The sequence below is a fragment of the Oncorhynchus mykiss genome, chromosome 4 (genome assembly GCF_057628025.1).
Source record: "Oncorhynchus mykiss isolate SJ-2025 chromosome 4, ASM5762802v1, whole genome shotgun sequence".
Lineage (NCBI taxonomy): Eukaryota > Metazoa > Chordata > Actinopteri > Salmoniformes > Salmonidae > Oncorhynchus > Oncorhynchus mykiss.
In genome coordinates, this window is record NC_143025.1 from 38759606 (window position 1) to 38780663 (window position 21058).

Genomic DNA, 21058 nt, shown 5'->3' on the forward strand with positions numbered 1-21058 from the left:
GATGAGCTTCCCTGAGACGATTTCTGACAGCGTGCAGAAATTCTTCAGTTGCGCGAACCCACAGTTTCATCAGCTGTCCGGGTGCCTGGTCTCAGACATTTCAACAGGTGAAGAAGACGGATGTGGAGGTCCTTGGCTGGCATGGTTACACATGGTCTGCAGTTGTGAGGCCGGTTGGACGTACTGCCAAATTCTCTAAAACAATGTTGGAGGCAGCTTATGGTAGAGAAATGAATATTCAATTTTCTGGCAACAGCTCTGGTGGACATTCCTGCAGTCAGCATGCCAATTGCACGCTCCCTCAAAACAAGACATATGTGGCATTGTGTTGTATGACAAAACTGCACATTTTAGAGTAGCCTTTTATTTATTTTTTATCTTTATTTAATTAGGCAAGTTAGTTAAGAACAAATTCTTATTTGCAATTACGGCCTACCAAAAGGCCTCCTGCGGGGATGGGGGTTGGGATAAATGTAATAAAAATTAAATGTAATAAAACTATAGGACAAAACACACATCACGACAAGAGAGACAACACAACACTACATAAAGAGAGACCTAAGACGACAACATAGCATGGCAGCAACACATGACAACACAGCATGGTAGCAACACTACATGACAACAACATGGTAGCAACCCACAGTTTAATAAACACAAGGTGCACCTGTGTAATGATCATGCTGTTTAATCTTCTTGATATACCACACCTGTCAGGTGGATGAATTCTCTTGGCAAAGGAGAAATGCTCACTAACAGGGATATAAACAAATTTGTGAGTATGGAACATTTATGGGACATTTTATTTCAGCTCATGAAACATGGGACCAACACTTTACGTGTTGTGTTTTTATATTTGTGTTCAGTATACTTTGTATCCCTCATTTAAGTGTTTCTTTATTTTTGTCAGTTACCCGTAGAATACAGTAGTCAATACAGGGACAATAAAGGGCTTTAAAACATTGAAGAAACCCCTATAATGGCTTCTTGACTAGACTATACAGCAGTAGTTATTAAGCCACTTAAGATGGAGGCACACAGCAAATTGAGACATGTTATAAGTATGTATAGTGTAATGAGAAATTACAAGTATTGGTCACTACAAACATGTCATACACGGCAGGGAAGTAGTGCTCAGTCCTTCATAAAGTGGGCACAGCTTAGGTTAAGACAGGGTAGTAGGAAATGAACATCCTATGACTGTTTTTAAAAGGCCTTTTTTGATGACAATTGCATGTGCATTTTGTAATTAGTTTCCTACCCTGGCTTTAGATGTCAGAAATCACAGTTTAATAAGAGGAATTGACCCTATGTTCAGCTGGATGGAATAACTAGCACCATCATCACAGCTAGGGGTCAATCAACATTCCTGTTCAATAATCATATACGTTTCTTTTTGAACAGACAATAATGTAGTAAGAGCACTCAGGTCTCCATGGCAGAGAGAGGAACAGCTCATTATGCCAATTTCCAGATTATTAAGATAACTGGGTGGATTTCATACATTTCCCCCCCCAATAAGAACTTGTACTTGTTACATGGCATGACTATGAATCATGATGAATTGAATCCACAATTAAATACTGAGAGCGCAATCAGCAGATGATTGTAAATGTATCTTGGCGGATTTGCTTTTAGTTTATTCTTCATAAACCGGCTCCTGCACTATGCATACTGCACTATGCCGTAACATTATATAGATCCTCCACAGTTGTTTTTTTACAATACTTTTCTATGAAACACCATCCTTTTGGCCTCTCCAGTGTTCTATTGTAAGTGGTTGTTTTAAAGGGTTGTAAACATTGACCAGTAAGCACAGGGAATGATTGACACATGAGCACTTTCAGAGGGGGTGGGTAGCCTGGATAACATTCTGTTATCGAGGGGTAACACAGCAGAAACAGACTTGTTTCGGGCAAGGGGGCAGTAGTGGGCCGACCCTGCCCTGAGAGCATACCTGGGTTTAAATACTATTCAGAATCATGTTAAATACATTGTCTGCTTGATTAAGCTTGCCTGGCTTAATAATGGCCCAATAGTATAGTTCCAAAATTGCAAACCTCGCTCTCCTGGCACATCAAAGTATGTGAAAGATTTCAAGTATAGTATTTGAACCCAGTTCTGCCTGAGAGACCCCTAACGGAGCATGCTCAGATCAGACTTTGGCCTTCTTGTTGATGAGAACGGAGCAACAGGTGAGGGCTCCGTCTACCTTGACCTTCTCCATGTTCGACACTGGGATCAACATGTGGTCCTTCAGCTTCTCAAACACCTAGGGAAGAGAGTGAGAGAGGGAATATGTCTGTCTTCACCTTCCGTAACATTGTTTACAGGCATTGTTCATTTTACAATGATTTGGAAGCACTTACGAGGGATGCAAATCTAAGAATGACCATTTTAGGTATAGCGAGTTCTCAGTCTTCCTGAAGATAGAAAAACTAAGTGAGAAATATTACAGCATCTCCAGAAACCCTCAACGCAATGTGTCACCCTGTGGAGCCCCTCCAGAAGAAGACCACTGTTTTCCTAAGACACTTCCAAGCCAGAATATATATATATATTTATTTTCTCTCTCCCTCTCTCCATGGGAAACACATGTTAACATTGCCAAAGCAACAACCAAAAACAACAACTTAGAAATAATTAAAAGGTCACCACCATTTTTAAACTATTTTCATTTCTACATTTTGTAGAAAAAAATGTAAAGTAAAAAAGTTCTAAACGATGACCTCATCAAAAGTTTAAACATTTTAAAAACAGTGATTTTCAAACACTATGAGATTTGCGGTGACATGGGAGCTAGGAAATACCGTCCCTCTGGCTAGAAACTCATTGCAGGGTTTAAAAATCACTTTTTTTTACCCTGTGATGTCACACAGAAGCATTTCTTAGGACCTTTCTTATCTTTTTAACCACAGATCATAGAATCATACATGTAGACACTGGTTTGGGTGCTGGAGACAATGAATATGAGGTTGACTGGCAGAATTGCCCTTTAACAGTAAACATTACACACAAAAGTAAAAAAAAAAAAAATCCCCTTCTGTCATACTAAAAGCCTGGGCTTGCAGTACCGTAAGAGCAACAAGCAACCCACCCAACTCTGACCTATCAAATCCTCCAGCCATGAATCAACAGGTCTTTCTCTGGCCTTCCTACAACCAATACATAGAACAGGGATAAACCCCATCAACCATTGGAGGGGGATCACGAGGTCAGGGGGGGGGGGGGGGGGGGGGGGGGGGGGGGGGGGCGATGCACTTTATCCAAACTCCTCTCCGCCTAACTCCTTTTTTTTCTTCTAAATCTGTTCTCTCGCTCTCTTTCACTCAAGTGTTTCTGTTTTTATGGCAGTGAGTCTGTTCTTTCCAGCTGGGTTGTTATTACTGTGGTTGAAATTTATACAAGGGGTAGGAGAACTTCACTGTGGGGGATGGCTGAGACCTTTTGTCTAGTCGACTTCAATCTCTCTTCTCAGCCCCCCCCCCCCCCCCCCCCCTTTATGTAACGCTACTAAAAATAGCCAGAGACAGAATTTTTAGGGTGAGAATGTTTAATGTTTATACTGTTAGAAAGCGGAGCGGCTTTGCAGGCAGTGAGCGGGTTCGGTCTGATTGGGTTGACGAATCTCTCTCTCATTCTCTTCCTCCCTCTCTCTCTATCTGAAGGGGGGGGGGGGGGGTCTGTCTGTCTAGATTACTGTTATATAGATGTGCTAAGTTCAATCAGGCTGAGAGGGCGCACAGCTTGTTTTTGTATCTCCCAGATCTGCTCTTCCAGAGTGGTGGTTGCGAGAGATTACATGGAACTGTGTCTGACAGTCTGACACGCAGAAATGTATCCCTGTGTTCCGACACCCCTGATGATTGTGATTCCAACACCTCTACATTTAATGACTCTTCATCCCACAGATGGTGCGCAGAGAGGCAGAAAGCGCCCCAAGCTTCGATCCAAGACCCATATGAATACACTCTACAGTGGCCTGATACAGGACACTGACGCAGACACTCTGGTTTTATGTTTCGGGTTGAATTCCCCTTTAGCCAATCCTCAAGACACATATTACATTAAGCCTTGGGAAATCGGACAACAGTTCCAAATCCAACGAGACGTATTTCAATAAATGCTTCGTACTAAAAATAAAATGTTCAAGTTTGGGTTTTAACCGCAGAGAACATTTGAGGTCTGTGCAGATTGCAGGGTGTTGGTTGTCATAGTGACACAGGAATGCGTAGCGACAATGAGGAGTCTAAATGACATGGCTCATCCTCAGCCGTCTCTAACAGCTACAGAGACAATAACATGTCATTCACTGCTCCCATACGAGCTGACATCCAAGGGTCACGACAAAGTGCAGGGATATTTACGACAAACATATGCATACAAGACGACAAATATAAATATTCAGTGGCTAATAACTGGGGGAGCACAGAGATTGGCATGTGTGTGCTAGTGCACAGTGTGTGTGTGCTAGTGCACAGTGTGTGTGTGTGTGCTCACTTTGGCACTCTCTGGGAACTCCTCTGGGGTGCAGTGTAGCAGTACATGGCCTTTGCTGGGGAGGTTCATGTAGATGGTGTTGGCTGCAATGTCATCAGGCACCGTCAGCTTGTTGTAGCGATGGTCACTCATCTGCTGCATGATCTACAGACACACAGGGAGACAGACAGACAGATGTCTGGTAAGCTGTGAGCGGGGCACACAGAGCCACGGTGAGATTGGAAAGAAGCCCAGTCCAAATTCTCTCCTAAACCTCTTGGCCATAGCTCTCTGATGTTTCTAGATATGTAACGAATATGGTGGGAGCGCTACCCCTACACTGCTTATACCTTTCCAGGCAAACATTGAAGGGAATGGTCGAAGGAGGAGGGGCAAGGATCATATTGTGGCTGGGCAAAAAGGAACCAGACCCTGCTGTTTTTGCCTGCTCCAGTCCTAACCTCCAAACCACTATCTGGGTGGCTGGGCCTTAATGGAGAAGACAGACGGGCAGACAGACTGACTGACATTCTTTCATGGCAGATGTCATGTTATTTATGTAATCTGCTGGGTCGGGGCTTGGGGGAGAAGGAGCAGCACTAGTTCAAGCACTATGACCTGAATGCAGAGAAGAGCAGATGTGTGAGAGTGTGTGTGTGTGTGTGTGTGTGTGTGTGTGTCCAATGTTTACGACCTGAACACCGGTGGATACCTTAGAGGAGGAAAAGGATGAGGGAGAGCAAAAGTAAACATTGAAAAGGAATTGTCATCTCCTTCCCCTCTTCCCTGACTTCTTCCTCTCGCCCCTTTTGCTCTGCACCTCTTTTTTATATCATGCAGAGAGAGAGTCTGAGCTGGTGTGTGTGTGTGTGTGTGTGTGTGTGTGTGTGTGTGTGTGTTTGAGGAGAATTTGGGTTAGAAGAGAGATTGTGGTGTTGATCCATGATGATAAATCTCAAAACCCCTCACGATGCTCCATTTGTCTCTGTGGATCATGACGTGAACAATGGGCTTTGTGGTTTGGCCTGTTCACACATTCCCCTCTACCCTGGGGTTGGCCGGTGTGCGTGTGTGTGAGAAATGTGCATGTGTCTGGTATGTGTTTGTATCTCCCAGATCTGCTCTTCCCGAAAGGCGGTTGCCGGCTCCGCCCGGCCTGGCGGGGTGAGAAAATGACCATAAACACCTTGGCTTATGTATGGCGTGTTGCGTGACCGCAGCAGTCCTAAATGAAACACGGTCCATGTGCGTGACCGCGAGCGCTCTCTTCACACACAGGAGGATTAGCGGTCTGGCATGAAAGACTGAGTCAGAGAGGTGAGAGACTATATGACACTCACGCCACACAGATCAGTATTTCCCTCAGTTTTATAATAGTTATAATTTTCTCTCCTCTCAAATCCAAGTCGGACATTGATGAGGGATCATTTTTGGACTTCAGGCAAGTCCTCAGTTTCTTTATCACATAATGACATCATTACATCACTCCATCGTGTGGGTCAGAGGGCACAGAGCAGTAGCCAATGCCTGAGGAGATGTGGTATAACGGCTAGTCTCATGACAGACGGGCTAGAAAACACGTGAGATCTGGTTTTGGGTGCCGATAGAACATAATGGCAGACCACAGCTAGAGGAGAGGAGACACACTGAAAGGCAGTCTATAGGAAATGCTACACTAACAGGACGAGGACTGTCTGATGAGCTGTCCAATTACTTTCTAATCTCAACTGACTGATGTTAAACCAGTACTCCCCATTTCAGTCCTCCTGGGCACAATTTTCCCTTCACTGAACTCTTCCCCATATACTGTAGGAATTGTTACTACCTCAGTCAAGCTTACAAACCCCCTTCAGATGAGCGTCTTGCTCTCTAACGTAAGACAAATGGGGCACAACAGAACTGGATTACAACCAATGAACGATCTCTACAGTGAGCAGTGCCTCTCTCACAATGACTATGTACATTCCCCCGAAGTACTGTTTAATATGAAAAACTGCTGAATGTGTGACGGAATGTGCAGAGTCAATCTTGCTAAACAAAATATTCACTGGGAGGTAACGGAATACCCTACGAGCAACAAACAGACACATAACAAAAGCTACTGTCACGTCAATGAAGGGATATGGGATGCCATTCCTCTAAAGTCACCAGTACACAGAGTATTCTTGCAGCACACTTACAATATGTGGAATTTTCACAGTTCACACAATTTTCCCTGACCCGTGTAGCCATTAAACTAAGTTGTTACAATGTCTCTTTTCAAAAACACACTCACAAACCAGTTGCTATCCAATGGACCAGGGGAATGGTTTTTAGACTGTAATGGCTACCTGTTGATGTCATTATTTGGGATTGGTCCTTGACACACATTTCTTCCCAGAGAACTGACTGTTATTGGCTTATGGTCCATGTTTATTCCTGTCCCTTTAGGCCAGCGTCTCTTCAAGAAGGTGAATGCGGGGGCACAAGTGGTGGCATCTGTGTGAATGGGGGGGGTTAGCTGCTCCTTCTGACCTGAGGCTGGGTACACCAAAACATTACGGGTTAAAAACAACCCAATTTTTGGGTTATTTGGTAACCCAGTGCTGGGTAAATATTGGACAGAACACACGCTGGGTTATCTTGATCCAGCCAGTTGGGTTGTGTGAATAACCCAACATGTTGTGTGGTTGGGATTACACAAACATGGGTTTTATTCACTTTCATGCTGGGTTAACCCAGCAGTTGGGTCTTTTTAATGTAATCCTTAGGTTATTTTCAGGAGACATGGCTTAATAGAGGTGTGGCTTTCAGATAGATATTTTTGGCCACCCGTAAGGGTAAATGTCATTCCTGTTCATATGTTGTATTGTATCAAATGTTAAGATTGTACTCTGCAATTTTGAATGTGCCTTAAGTTGGCATATTTCATTATTATAAAATATGAATATTACTAATTGCATATTGTAATGAAGTGGTAAGTATCCCAACTTTGGGATTTGTATAGGGTCTTAAGAAACACACATTTCTGTAAGCCTCATAAAAGCTTTAAAACGATCAGTGTTCAGCGCTAACAATACAACATAACAGACTAACATAAATACATTTACTCTCACAGGTGGCCAAAAATAACTATTTGAAAGCCATGCCCCAAGTCTTCTGATCATGCCTCAATAACCCAGAATCAACAACTCAACAGTTATCTTTTTAAAGAAAATAACCCAACTAATTGAAGCAATGCCTGCAACCCAGTATTTTGTAGTGTAAAGGGCTGGGTCTGGGGTATAGGCCTGGGGTTGAGGCTGGGGTGTGGGATATAAGGCTGGTGTCTGGGTATAGGGCTGGGGGTATGGGCTTGGGGATAGGGCTGGGGCAGAAAGCTGGGCCTGGGGTCAGTTATGGGCCAATCAGTGAGTACTTTAAGCATAAGTCAACCTGGAACCCTGGTTCACTGGAAAGGGAGAGTGTGCGTGAGAGAGCATTAGCACTTCAGTATAAGTAAGAGGGAGTATTTTGGGGAGATGACTTCACGGCTGAGGCTTGGCAGTGATAGCCACAATTGTTATGAGTACGATCAGATGATGGAATTCATCCGGTACACGTCCTCAACTTGGGAGGGCTAAACATAGTATGACTGCAGACTATGCAAGGCACACACACACACACACATGCATGCAAGGACACACAGATGCACACACACAAACACTGGCTGCCACATTTGGTGTGCCGTCAACTATACTGTATCAGAACCATGACTCAGTATCAGACCAGACATGGTAACATGGTAATACAGTCATAGCCTGCTTTAGTAACAAAGTCATAGTTTGGTCTGTGAATAACATGCCAACCTTATACCACTACTTCACTACTCAAAATTAGGTGTGCGTTCACAAAAGCTCACCAAGGAAATCCAGCCAGCAGGCATGTAATAATATCTAATGATATTATCATTAGATTTGAGCTACATTCACAAAAACAACCCCTTTACGTGCATTACAGCTACATTCACAGCAACAGCAACCCATTTACATTCTTTACAATAGCATTCACAACAACCCCTTTTGCGTTCATTATAGCAGCATTTCCCAACTCCAGTCCTTAAGTACCCCCAACAGCACACATTTTTGTTGCAGCCCCAGACAAACTCACCTGATTCCACCAAAGATTGCCTATTATACTGACAAGACAGTCAAGTGACCGCTTTAACAATGGAAATACATGTCCTCAAAGGCAAAATGAAAGGCAGGCAGGAGGTGAGATCAGGTGGGACCATTCTAGCAGATACACGTGAACAGGCCATAGAGATAGAGGACTCATCTTTGTATCGGTGCCATTATAGCATCTGCGACAGCATGGGCAGCACAATTGAGAAAATCTCAATTTTAAAGTAGTCTGTTTTTTTCCTCTTCATTGGCTGATTGCTCCCAACTCACAGGAATCCCCACCCAGTTGACTACTTACATTTTTTTTAAACATTTCATTTATCTAGGCAAGTCCGTTAAGAACAAATTTACATTTTTACAATGACGGCCTTTCCCTGGCCAAATCCTCCTCTAACCTAACCCAGACGACGCTGGGCCAATTGTGCGCCGCCCTATGGGACTCCTGATCACGGCCGGTTGTGATACAGCCCGGGATCAAACCTGGGTCTGTAGCGGTGGTGGGCAATTCCAGTCCTCGATAGGGCCTGATTGTTTTGCCCCAGCCCCTATCTAACACACTCACACTCACCTAATCATGATATTCAGTTTAGAATGCAATTTGATTAATCAGCTGTGTTTGCTAGGGATGGAGAAAAAGTGTGACACCAATCAGGCCCCCGAGGACTGGAGTTGCCCACCCCTGGTCTGTAGTGACGCCTCTAGCACTGAGACGCAGTGCATTAGACCGCTGTGCCACTTGGGAGCCCAATGGTGTAAGATGGTGTAAGCACTCAATGGCAATGGCCACGCTAAAACGAGTTATATCCATGATGAGTTCTCTGTTTAGCTCTATGACAACAGGCACAACTCCGATATAAAGTCATTTTTTCAAAGTTGGCGAAATGTCATGTGTGTCCACTTATGTCAGTGCATTCATCACAACCGAACCATAACAAAACTTATATTCGATCTAATAAGCCTCACGCAGCAAATTCAACACTCATTGACCTCAAATTCCTAACGTTGTGGGCTAATTTTCGTGGAAAGATTTTGGACTGAGTAAAACCTCTCACGTCGCCTCTTCCTCTCTGATTCAACTCATTGAGGGCTTAATGATTAGTTGACAAGTTGGATCAGGTGTACCTTATGATCTCAGCCGTTCATTAAAGTCCTTTGTAACTACAGCTAATTGCTTGTTGGAGGAAGGGGGAGGGGTAATCAGGAATTACAATGCTGTGAGAAATTATGTCATTAACTCATGCTAATGGCCCTTCTCGCTTTTCTCTACAATAGCTAATGGAATCTTAATGGGGCTCCAGTGTGTGTCAACTAAAAGTGTGCTGTATTAGTTAGCTATCACTATTACAGAAGTAGGATCTTAATTTGAGCCAGTTTTATACAGCAGGAAGATAATCCTGCAGCAACAGAAAATGTGAATTATAATTAATGTACATTTTTGTCAGGGTCGATATTTTTTAATTTCAATTAATTTTTTATTCATTCATTTTTTGTTATTAGGGCAAATCAAATCAGAAATTACAAACTTGAGCGGCCTTTTAAAAACTCAAGTACACTACAAGTTTGCATTTGCAGGAAAAATTCTCAGCAACAAAAGAGTGAACAAATTAAGATCCTGCACCGTATGTAATAATTCATTACCAGTGTAAATAACTAATACTTGGATATGTTTGCCTCAGTATGTTGAATGAGCTAAGGATAACATTGGAGAATAAACATATGTACAGTCCTTACACATCTCATTGATAAGGATAATTGTATGCCACAGGAAGAGTCGCTGATGCAATTGTAACAGCTAATGGGGATCCACATGAACAAATAAGTACTTGGAATTGGACATGGAATTTTGTCTGTCTGTCTGTGGTTGAAGTATGTAGAATCTGTAGATAGTTCCTCTCAACTTATTTAGTGTTTCAACACTTTGCATCCCTGGGCCAGTAGGGGGTGACGTCTCACTGAGAAGGCAGATGAGGAAGAACTCTACCACTGAGAAAGCCTGGCTGTCAACTTTCAGGTGTGTCTGTCCCAGGTGTGCAGGGCCAGAATACTGAACAGGCTCGCAGGGCACATGCCCCGGGGCGCCTGACCTCCAGATAGCATATGATAGCAATGTGTAGAATTGCAGGACATTTGCTTTAAAACTGCAAAATGTTCTCTCAGCCTTATGGCAAAGTGTGAACAAAAGCATGAAATGAGCTATAAAACAGCATTTTTCTTCTTCTTCCATGACAAAAAAGTGTATAATTGCAGGAAATGTCCTTTTAAACTGCACCATTTTCTCTTACTTAACCTCATGACAAAACGTGTAGAATAGCATTATAAAACAGCACATTATTCTCTCTGCACCATGGCAAAATGGGTTGAAATGCAGTAGGTTTGCAGAATTCCAAAATAAAGAACAAAAAAAACAGGTTGGTGCCCCGGGGCCCCAAGTGCTGTAGTCCGACCGAGCAGGTGTGTGTGCTCACTTGTCTCTGAGGTTCCAAAATGTATCACATTCTGTTTTCTTGTCTGTACTGTGTATTGACACAGAGTTGCGTGCCAGGCTCGTGACTCAACCCCCCCGTCCCCCCGTCCCTACAGTCTGTGATTTGGAGTGGTGTGTGCATGCCAGTCTCCTGCTTTGATGCCGGGGAATTCCTTGTGTCTGTTCCTCAAAAAAGAACAGGCAGAGATTTATTGCAACAGTCTCCATGAAAGGTAGCAATATGTCACTGTCAGTGTGTTTGTGTTTGCTCCACATCTTTTATGAAGAGGATCTGTATTCCCTACAGGGTGTGTGTGCATCCCTATAGTGGTTATTCAAGGACTATCATTAGATTAGCCCCATTGATTCAGAAGCCCTGTCTTTGGTAATGAGGTGGTGAGCGTTTTAAACATTTAAACAATAGTTGTATAATTGAGGTTCAGCTGTGTATAACATGGATTATACTATAGATTAACTACGAACACACATTTATCAGCGGGAGATCACATTCACATGTGGTTTCTGCAGGCTTGTAGAAGTTGGAGTCAGAGGCAGGCATCATACCGCAGAGAGAGGGGGGACCTGTTGTCGTGTGAGGTGGGGGGGGTTGAGTCAACACGTGTGATGACCTGTCTTGCGTGTTACGCAGCGCTGTGAATGCCTGACAGAGGGGCAAGGAGAGGGGGGAGGGAGGGAGGAGGGAGCACAGGGCTGTACAGTTACAGTATATTGAGACAGAGCCAAAAATGAAAAGATAAAAAAATAAATAGTGTCAATGTAAAATAAACACTCTTTAAACTTGATACGATTTCTTAGGTTTTCATGACTACAATCCCAATCATAGTTAAAGTTGGGAATACCTGGGAAAAGGCAATGAAAACCCTGCAAATCCCCAAAGATCCAAACATTCCTCGCATAGGTCCAACTCGGGTCCTTCCAAAGTAATGTAACAGCTAATGGGGATCCACATGAACAAATAAGTACTTAGACGGACATGGAATTCTGTCTGTCTGTCAGTCTGTCTGTGGTTGAAGTATGTAGAAGGGGTTTTGCACAAACGGGTCTTGTTCGTCATTTCCGGTCACAACTTGCAGACTTGTTAACGTGTTGCTGTGCGTTTTGTTGCCAACCTTACTTTGCTACCTGACAACTTTACGGTTTTTACTTTTTAATTACCGTTTATATTTTTTTGTTTTTTCCTCACTCAACTTTTTTTTTCATTCAACTTTTTCACTCCGGACGCTTTATCTGGACATGGTTCGTCAGGACCTCCAACAGCCGAAGCTAAGTAGTAACATTAACATGATGCCTTCTAATTGCAGTCGCTGTACTCATAATATACAGGAGAAAGATCGCCTTATGGCGAGGATAGCTGTGCTGCAAGCCCAGCTTCAGATGCAATCGTTAGGCAAGGGTAATTTCAGTGTAGGAAAGGATGAAACAGCATCTGTGCCACCAGTAACTACAGATAGTAACGTTAGTATGACTCCCCTCGCACCGTCCCCACAGCCGGACAACGTTCTCATGGCTTCTGGAGGGAAATGCTGTAGGAATGCTCATCCGGTGTCGCTCATTCAGCCCGACAGAAACTTTCAACCGGTTTTCCCCATTAAGCAGCGAGATGGAGTCTGAGGCCGAGCCTTCTCTGGTCTCTACTCCTCCCTTTACGGGGTCTGAGACGCCGAAGCTTCCCACCATTAGGTCTGACAAATTGAAAACCCTAGTCATTGGCAACTCCGCTACCCGCAGTATTAGACTTAAAACAAATCATCCAGCGATCATACACTGTTTACCAGGGGGCAGGGCTACTGACGTTAAGGCTAATCTGAAGATGGTGCTGGCTAAAGCTAAAACTGGCGAGTGTAGAGAGTATAGAAATATTGTTATCCACGTCGGCACCAACGATGTTAGGATGAAACAGTCAGAGGTCACCAAGGGCAACATAGCTTCAGCGTGTAAATCAGCTAGAAAGATGTGTCGGCATCGAGTAATTGTCTCTGGCCCCCTCCCAGTTAGGGGGAGTGATGAGCTCTACAGCAGAGTCTCACAACTCAATCGCTGGTTGAAATCTGTTTTCTGCCCCTCCCAAAAGATAGAATTTGTAGATAATTGGCCCTCTTTCTGGGACTCACCCACAAACAGGACCAAGCCTGGCCTGCTGAGGAGTGACGGACTCCATCCTAGCTGGAGGGGTGCTCTCATCTTATCTATCAACATAGACAGGGCTCTAACTCCTCTAGCTCCACAATGAAATAGGGTGCAGGCCAGGCAGCAGGCTGTTAGCCAGCCTGCCAGCTTAGTGGAGTCTGCCACTAGCACAGTCAGTGTAGTCAGCTCAGCTATCCCCATTGAGACCGTGTCTGTGCCTCGACCTAGGTTGGGCAAAACTAAACATGGCGGTGTTCGCCTTAGCAATCTCACTAGAATAAAGACCTCCTCCATTCCTGCCATTATTGAAAGAGATCGTGATACCTCACATCTCAGAATAGGGCTACTTAATGTTAGATCCCTCACTTCAAAGGCAGTTATAGTCAATGAACTAATCACTGATCATAATCTTGATGTGATTGGCCTGACTGAAACATGGCTTAAGCCTGATGAATTTACTGTGTTAAATGAGGCCTTACCTCCTGGTTACACTAGTGACCATATCCCCCGTGCATTCCGCAAAGGCGGAGGTGTTGCTAACATTTATGATAGCAAATTTCAATTTACAAAAAAAATAAAATTACGTTTTCATCTTTTGAGCTTCTAGTCATGAAATCTATGCAGCCTACTCAATCACTTTTTATAGCTACTGGGCCATATACAGCGTTCCTCAATGAGTTCCCTGAATTCCTATAAGACCTTGTAGTCATAACAGATCATATTCACATTTTTGGTGATTTTAATATTCACATGGAAAAGTCCACAGACCCACTCCAAAAGGTCTACGGAGCCATAATTTTGTCCAACATGTCTCTGGACCTACTCACTGTCACAGTCATACTCTGGACCTAGTTTTGTCCCATGGAATAAATGTTGTGGATCTTAATGTTTTTCCTCATAATCCTGGACTATCGGACCACCATTTTATTACGTTTGCAATCGCAACAAATACTCTGCTCAGACCCCAAACAAGGAGCATCAAAAGTCGTGCTATAAATTTTCAGACAACCCAAAGATTCCTTGATGCCCTTCCAGACACCCTCTGCCTACCCAAGGATGCCAGAGGACAAAAATCAGTTCACCACCTAACTGAGGAACTCAATTTAACCTTGCGCAATACCCTAGATGCAGTTGCACCCCTAAAAACTAAAAAACATTTGTCATAAGAAACTAGCTCCCTGGTATACAGAAAATACCCGAGCTCTGAAGCAAGCTTCCAGAAAATCGGAATGGAAATGGCACCACACCAAACTGGAAGTCTTCTGACTAGCTTGGAAAGACAGTACCGTGCAGTATCATCCTATTTTTCCAACTTAATTGAGGAAAATAAGAACAATCCAAAATGTATTTTTGATACTGTCGCAAAGCTAACTAAAAAGCAGCATTCCCCAGGAGAGGATGGCTTTCACTTCAGCAGTAATAAATTCATGAACTTCTTTGAGGAAAAGATCATGATTATTAGAAAGCAAATTACGGACTCCTCTTTAAATCTGCGTATTCCTCCAAAGCTCAGTTGTCCTGAGTCTGCACAACTCTGCCAGGACCTAGGATCAAGAGAGACACTCAAGTGTTTTAGTACTATATCTCTTGACACAATGATGAAAGTAATCATGGCCTCTAAACCTTCAAGCTGCATACTGGACCCTATTCCAACTAAACTACTGAAAGAGCTGCTTCCTGTGCTTGGCCCTCCTATGTTGAACATAATAAACGGCTTTCTATCCACCGGATGTGTACCAAACTCACTAAAAGTGGCAGTAATAAAGCCTCTCTTGAAAAAGCCAAACCGTGACCCAGAAAATATAAAAAACTATCGGCCTACATCGAATCTTCCATTCCTCAGTGCCTTCTTGAAGACAAACAATGTATATGAAATGCTTCAGTCTGGTTTTAGACCCCATCATAGCCCTGAGACTGCACTTGTGATGATGGTAAATTACCTTTTAATGGTGCCAGACCGAGGCTCTGCATCTATCCTTGTGCTCATAGACCTTAGTTCTGCTTTTGATACCATCGATCACCACATTCTTTTGGAGAGATTGGAAACCCAAATTGTTCTACACGGACAAGTTCTGGCCTGGTTTAGATCTCAGTTTGTGTCTGTGAATGGTTTTGTCCTCTGACAAATCAACTGTAAATATCGGTGTTCCTCAAGGTTCCGTTTTAGGACCACTATTGTTTTCACTATATATTTTACCTCTTGGGGATGTCATTCGAAAACATAATGTTAACTTTCACTGCTATGCGGATGACACACAGCTGTACATTTCAATGAAACATGGTGAAGCCCCAAAATTGCCCTCGCTAGAAGCCTGTGTTTCAGACATAAGGAAGTGGATGGCTGCAAACTTTTTATTTTTAAACTCGGACAAAACAGAGATGCTTGTTCTAGGTCCCAAGAAACAAAGAGATCTTCTGTTGAATCTGACAATTAATCTTGATGGTTGTACAGTCGTCTCAAATAAAACTGTGAAGGACCTCAGCGTTACTCTGGACCCTGATCTCTCTTTTTCAATCAACGTAACATTGCAAAAATCAGAAACTTTCTGTCCAAAAATGATGCAGAAAAATTAATCCATGCTTTTGTTACTTCTAGGTTAGACTACTGCAATGCTCTACTTTCCCGCTACCCGGATAAAGCACTAAATAAACTTCAGTTAGTGCTAAATACAGCTGCTAGAATCCTGACTAGAACCCCAAAATTTGATCAAATTACTCCAGTGCTAGCCTCCCTACTGGCTTCCTGTTAAGGCAAGGGCTGATTTCAAGGTTTTACTGCTAACCTACACAGCATTACATGGGCTTGCTCCTACCTATCTTTCCGATTTGGTTCTGCCGTACATACCTACACGTACGCTACAGTCACAAGACGCAGGCCTCCTAATTGTCCCTAGAATTTCTAAGCAAACAGCTGGAGGCAGCGCTTTCTCCTATAGAACTCCATTTCTATGGAATGTGAGAGACACAGACTCGGTCTCAACCATTAAGGCTTTACTGAAGACTCATCTCTTCAGTGGGTCAAATTATTGAGGAGTGTGAAGGTGAACGGAAAGGCTCTGGAGCAACGAACCGCCCTTGCTGTCTCTGCCTGGCCGGTTCCCCTCTCTCCACTGGGATTTTCTGCCTTTAACCCTATTACAGGGGCTGAGCCACTGGCTTACTGGTGCTCTTCCATGCCAACTCTAGGAGGGGTGTGTCAATTGAGTGAGTTGAATCACTGACGCCCCCCCCGGGTTGTGCCGTGGCGGAGATCTTTGTGGGCTATACTCGGCCTTGTCTCAGGATGGTAAGTTGGTGGTTGAAGATATCCCTCTAGTGGTGTGGGCACTGTGCTTTGGCAAAGTGGGTGGGGTTATATCCTGCCTGTTTGGCCCTGTCATCGGATGGGGCCACAGTGTCTCCTGACCCCTCCTGTCTCAGCCTCCAGTATTTACGCTGCATTAGTTTATGTGTCGGGGGGCAAGGGTCAGTCTGTTATATCTGGAGTACTTCTCCTGTCTTATCCGGTGTCCTGTGCGAATTTAAGTATGCTCTCTCTAATTCTCTCTTTCTCTCTTTCTTTCTCTCTCTCAGAGGACGTGAGCCCTAGGACCATGCCTCAGGACTACCTGGCATGATGACTCCTTACTGTTCCCAGTCCACCTGGCCATGCTGCTGCTCCAGTTTCAACTGTTCTGCCTGCGGCTATGGAATCCTGACCTGTTCACCGGACCTGCTACCTGTCCCAGACCTGCTGTTTTCAACTCTCTAGAGACAGCAGGAGCGGTAGAGATACTGTTAATGATCGGCTATGAAAAGGCAACTGACATTTACTCCTGAGGTGCTGACTTGTTGCACCCTCGACAACTACTGTGATTATTATTATTTGACCATGCTGGTCATCTATGAACATTTGAAAATCTTGGCCATGTTCTGTTGTAATCTCCACCTGGCACAGCCAGAAGAGGACTGGCCACCCCTCATAGCCTGGTTCCTCTCTAGGTTTCTTCCTAGGTTTTGGCCTTTCTAGGGAGTTTATCCCAGCCACTGTGCTTCTACACCTGCATTGCTTGCTGTTTGGGGTTTTAGGCTGGGTTTCTGTACAGCACTTTGATATATCAGCTGATGTAAGACGGGCTATATAAATACATTTGATTTGATTTGATTTAATGCTTGGGGGTATATGGGAGCTCCTGTGAGATAGAAAATGACCAAGTAGTGAAGCATGCATTTTCCTGTCTGTATCGTACTGTTTCTGCATTAGACTGAAGAAGCCTTCCTCTCAATGACGTGTCCTCCCCTGTTTGTTCTACATGACACAGATGAGTTACGTTAGAGCAATGTGATCTCCAGTTTGATCCCAGTACAAGGGTGTGGGCAAGATGGCCTGCAGTTACTTCGAGCAACAAATGTGTCACCTGAAATACTATTCAATACAAAGACCAAATCAATAAAACGTTTTCACTTGCAAACTCATTAAGAACTGTTTACACATTGTTTAGGAGTTCCATTATTCTTATTGTGGTGATTTATTACCAGGTGGAACTATTAAAAACTGGAAAATTAAGTAAAACATCTGACAAATCCATTAATATCGAAGACAAATGAAGAAACAATATTATAATAATACAAATAATTAGGTGGGTGCTTACATTGGTCCTATTTGACATACGTACAAGTATGTATTATATTCCAGTGTTTCTCTCCACCTCATCTCCTTCCATCTCTCCTCCTGCCTCTTCCTCTCTCCACCTCCATCCCTTCCCCTGCAGCCTGCTCTCCTCCACCCCCTATTCTCCCGTCTCCCACTCCATCCCCATGCTACACAGAGCAGTTGTGCCTCTACCTAACTTTCTCTCTCCATCCCAACTCTCTCCCCCATCTCTCTCCTCCTGCCTATATCTTTCTCCAAATTCATCCCTTCCCCTCTCCTGCAGACTCCTCTCCCTCCTTTTAACGCCTGTGTTCTTTGTTGTAAGAGACAGGGTTCCATCAAGGGCCAAAATGTTTCAGGTTTTGGTTTTGTTGAGCCCCACCACGAGAAGACAACCTCGGCATCTACATTTTGAGTGAGAAAGAATCGGCCAGCTTGGCAATGTTTGAGAGTCGCTAAAATCTGTTAATTCTCGTCACCTATGAAGAATGTTCATATATACTCAGTGGCCAGTTTATAAGGTACACCACCCCGTTCACAAAAATGGTTCGCTCCTACAGACAGAGAGTCACGTGGCCGTGGCCTGCTTATATAAAGCAGGCAGACAGGCATTGAGGCATTCGGTTACTGTTCGATTGAACGTTAGAATGGGCAAAACGAGTGACCTACGCGACTTTGAGCGTGCTATGACTGTCGGTTCCAGTATCTCAGAAACAGACGGCCTTCTGGGCTTTTCACACACAACAGTTTCTTTGGTTTACTGAGAGTGGTGGGGCAAACAAAATACATCAAGTCAGCGGCAGTCCTGTGGGCGAAAACAGCTCGTTAATGAGACGTCGAAGGAGAATGGCAAGAATCGCTCAAGCTAACAATGCAAATAACGACGTAGTACAACAGCGGTGTGCAGAAAGGCTTGGAACGTATAACTCATCAGTCCTTGTCACGGATGGGCTATTGCAGCAGACAACCACAACGGGTTCCACTCCTATCAGCTAAAAACATGAAGCGTCTCCTGTGGGCACGCGATCACCAACACTGGACAATTTATATGAGCCACGCTCAAGGTCCTAAACGACGATCATAACCGCCATTGATAAGAGACATTACTGTGCAGCCGTATTCATCGACCTGGACAAGGCTTTCGACTCTGTCAATCACCACATTCTTATTGGCATGTGGTGATTGCCTCGCCTGGTTTGCTAACTACTTCTCTGATAGAGTCCAGTTTGTCAAATCGGAGGGCCTGTTGTCCGGACCTCTGGCTGTCTCTATGGGGGTGCCACAGGGTTCAATCCTCGGGCCAACTCTCTTCTCTGTATACATCAATGATGTTGCTCTTGCTGCTGGTGATTCTCTGGTACACCTCTACGCAGACGACACCATTCTGTATACTTCTGGCCCCTCTTTGGACACTGTGTTAACTAACCTCCAGACGAGCTTCAATGCCATACAACTCTCCTTCCGTGGCCTCCAACTGCTCTTAAGCGCAGGGAAAACTAAATGCATGCTATTCAACCGATCACTGCCGCACCTGCTCGCCTGTCCAGCGTCACTACTCTGGACGGCTTTGACTTAGAATATGTGGACAACTACAAATACCTAGCTGTCTGGTTAGACTGTAAACTCTCCTTCCAGACTCACATTAAGCATCTCCAATCCAAAATTAAATCTAGAATTGGCTTTCTATATCGCAACAAAGCATCCTTCACTCATGCTGCCAAACATACCCTTGTAAAACTGACCATCCTACCGATCCTCAACTTTGGTGATGGAGGCTATTTTATAGATGACAACACTCTACTCAACAAACTGGATGCAGTCTATCACAGTGCCATCCGTTTTGTCACCAAAACCCCATACACTACCCACCATTGCGACCTGTATGCTCTCATTGGCTGGCCCTCGCTTCATACGCATCGCCAAACCAACTGGCTACAGGTTATCTACAAGTCTCTGCTAGGTAAAGCCCTGCCTTCTCTCAGCTCACTGGTCACCATAGCCGTACCCACTCGTAGCACGTGCTCCAGCAGGTATATTTCACTGGTCACCCCCAAAGCCAATTCCTCCTTTGGTCGTCTTTCCTTCCAGTTCTCTGCTGCCAATGACTGGAACGAACTGCAAAAATCTCTGAAGCTGGAGACTCATATCTCCCTCACTAGCTTTAAGCACTAGTTGTCAGAGCAGCTCACAGATCACTGCACCTGTACATAGCCCATCTATCTACCTACCTCATCCCCATACAGTATTTATTTATTTATCTTGCTCCTTTGGACCCCAGTATCTCTACTTGCACATTCATCTTCTGCACATCTACCATTCAAGTGTTTAATTGCTATATTGTAGTTACATCGCCACCTGCTCCTTTGGACCCCAGCATCTCTACTTACACATTCATCTTCTGCACATTTACCATTCCAGTGTTTAATTGCTATATTGTAATTACTTCGCCACCATGGCTTATTTATTGCCTTAACTCCCTTATCTTACCTTATTATTATAGACTTTTTGTTTTCTTTTGTTCTACTGTATTATTGACTGTATGTTTTGTTTATTCCAAGTGTAACTCTGTGTCGTTGTATGTGTCGAATTGCTATGCTTTTATCTTGGCCAGGTCGCAGTTGTAAATGAGAACTTGTTCTCAACTAGTCTACCTGGTTAAATAAAGGTGAAATAAAAAATAAAAAATATGTACATATTTTGATTCCATCCCTTACATTGTGTTTGTATAAGGTAGTCGTTGTGAATTTGTTCGATTACTTTTTAGACATTACTGCACTGTCGGAACCAGAAACACAAGCATGTCGCTACGCTCGCATTAACATCTGCTAACCATGTGTATGTGACAACTAAAATTCGATTTGAGTGGAGGAACCTTGTCGCTTCTTGTCGTGTCATGCTGATGGCAGAGTCAGGATTTGGGGTAAGTGTAGTGTGAACACGCCTGGCAGGCAACTCTGTGTCATAAAAACGGGAAAACGGTACAGACACCAAACAGAATGTGACGCGTTTTGAAATCCAGGAGAGACGGGAGAACATACACCTTCTTGGCGGGACTACCGCATTTGGGGCCCAGGGGCATTTAAAAAAAATGAGTCAGCTAACTTACTGTATTTCAACACATTTTGCCATGGTACAAAGATAATAATTTTCTGTATTATAATGCTATTCTACACATTTTGTCAAGAGGCTAGG

The 21058-nt window shown here is 43.8% G+C and overlaps 1 protein-coding gene across 2 annotated transcripts in view; it reads right to left on the bottom strand.

The window, feature by feature from the left end:
• Positions 1 to 361: 361 nt before the first annotated feature.
• The window catches only part of LOC110521789 (N(G),N(G)-dimethylarginine dimethylaminohydrolase 1), a 119354-nt gene continuing 98657 nt past the window's right edge, over positions 362 to 21058 (bottom strand). For both annotated transcript variants that reach the window (XM_021599656.3, XM_021599655.3), the window contains exons 5-6: positions 4501 to 4644; positions 362 to 2272 (exon numbers count right to left, since the gene is read on the bottom strand). In XM_021599656.3, the coding sequence (XP_021455331.1) occupies positions 2156 to 2272; positions 4501 to 4644 (261 nt within the window). In that variant the 3' untranslated portion in view covers positions 362 to 2155. The remainder of the gene's footprint in view (positions 2273 to 4500; positions 4645 to 21058) is intronic.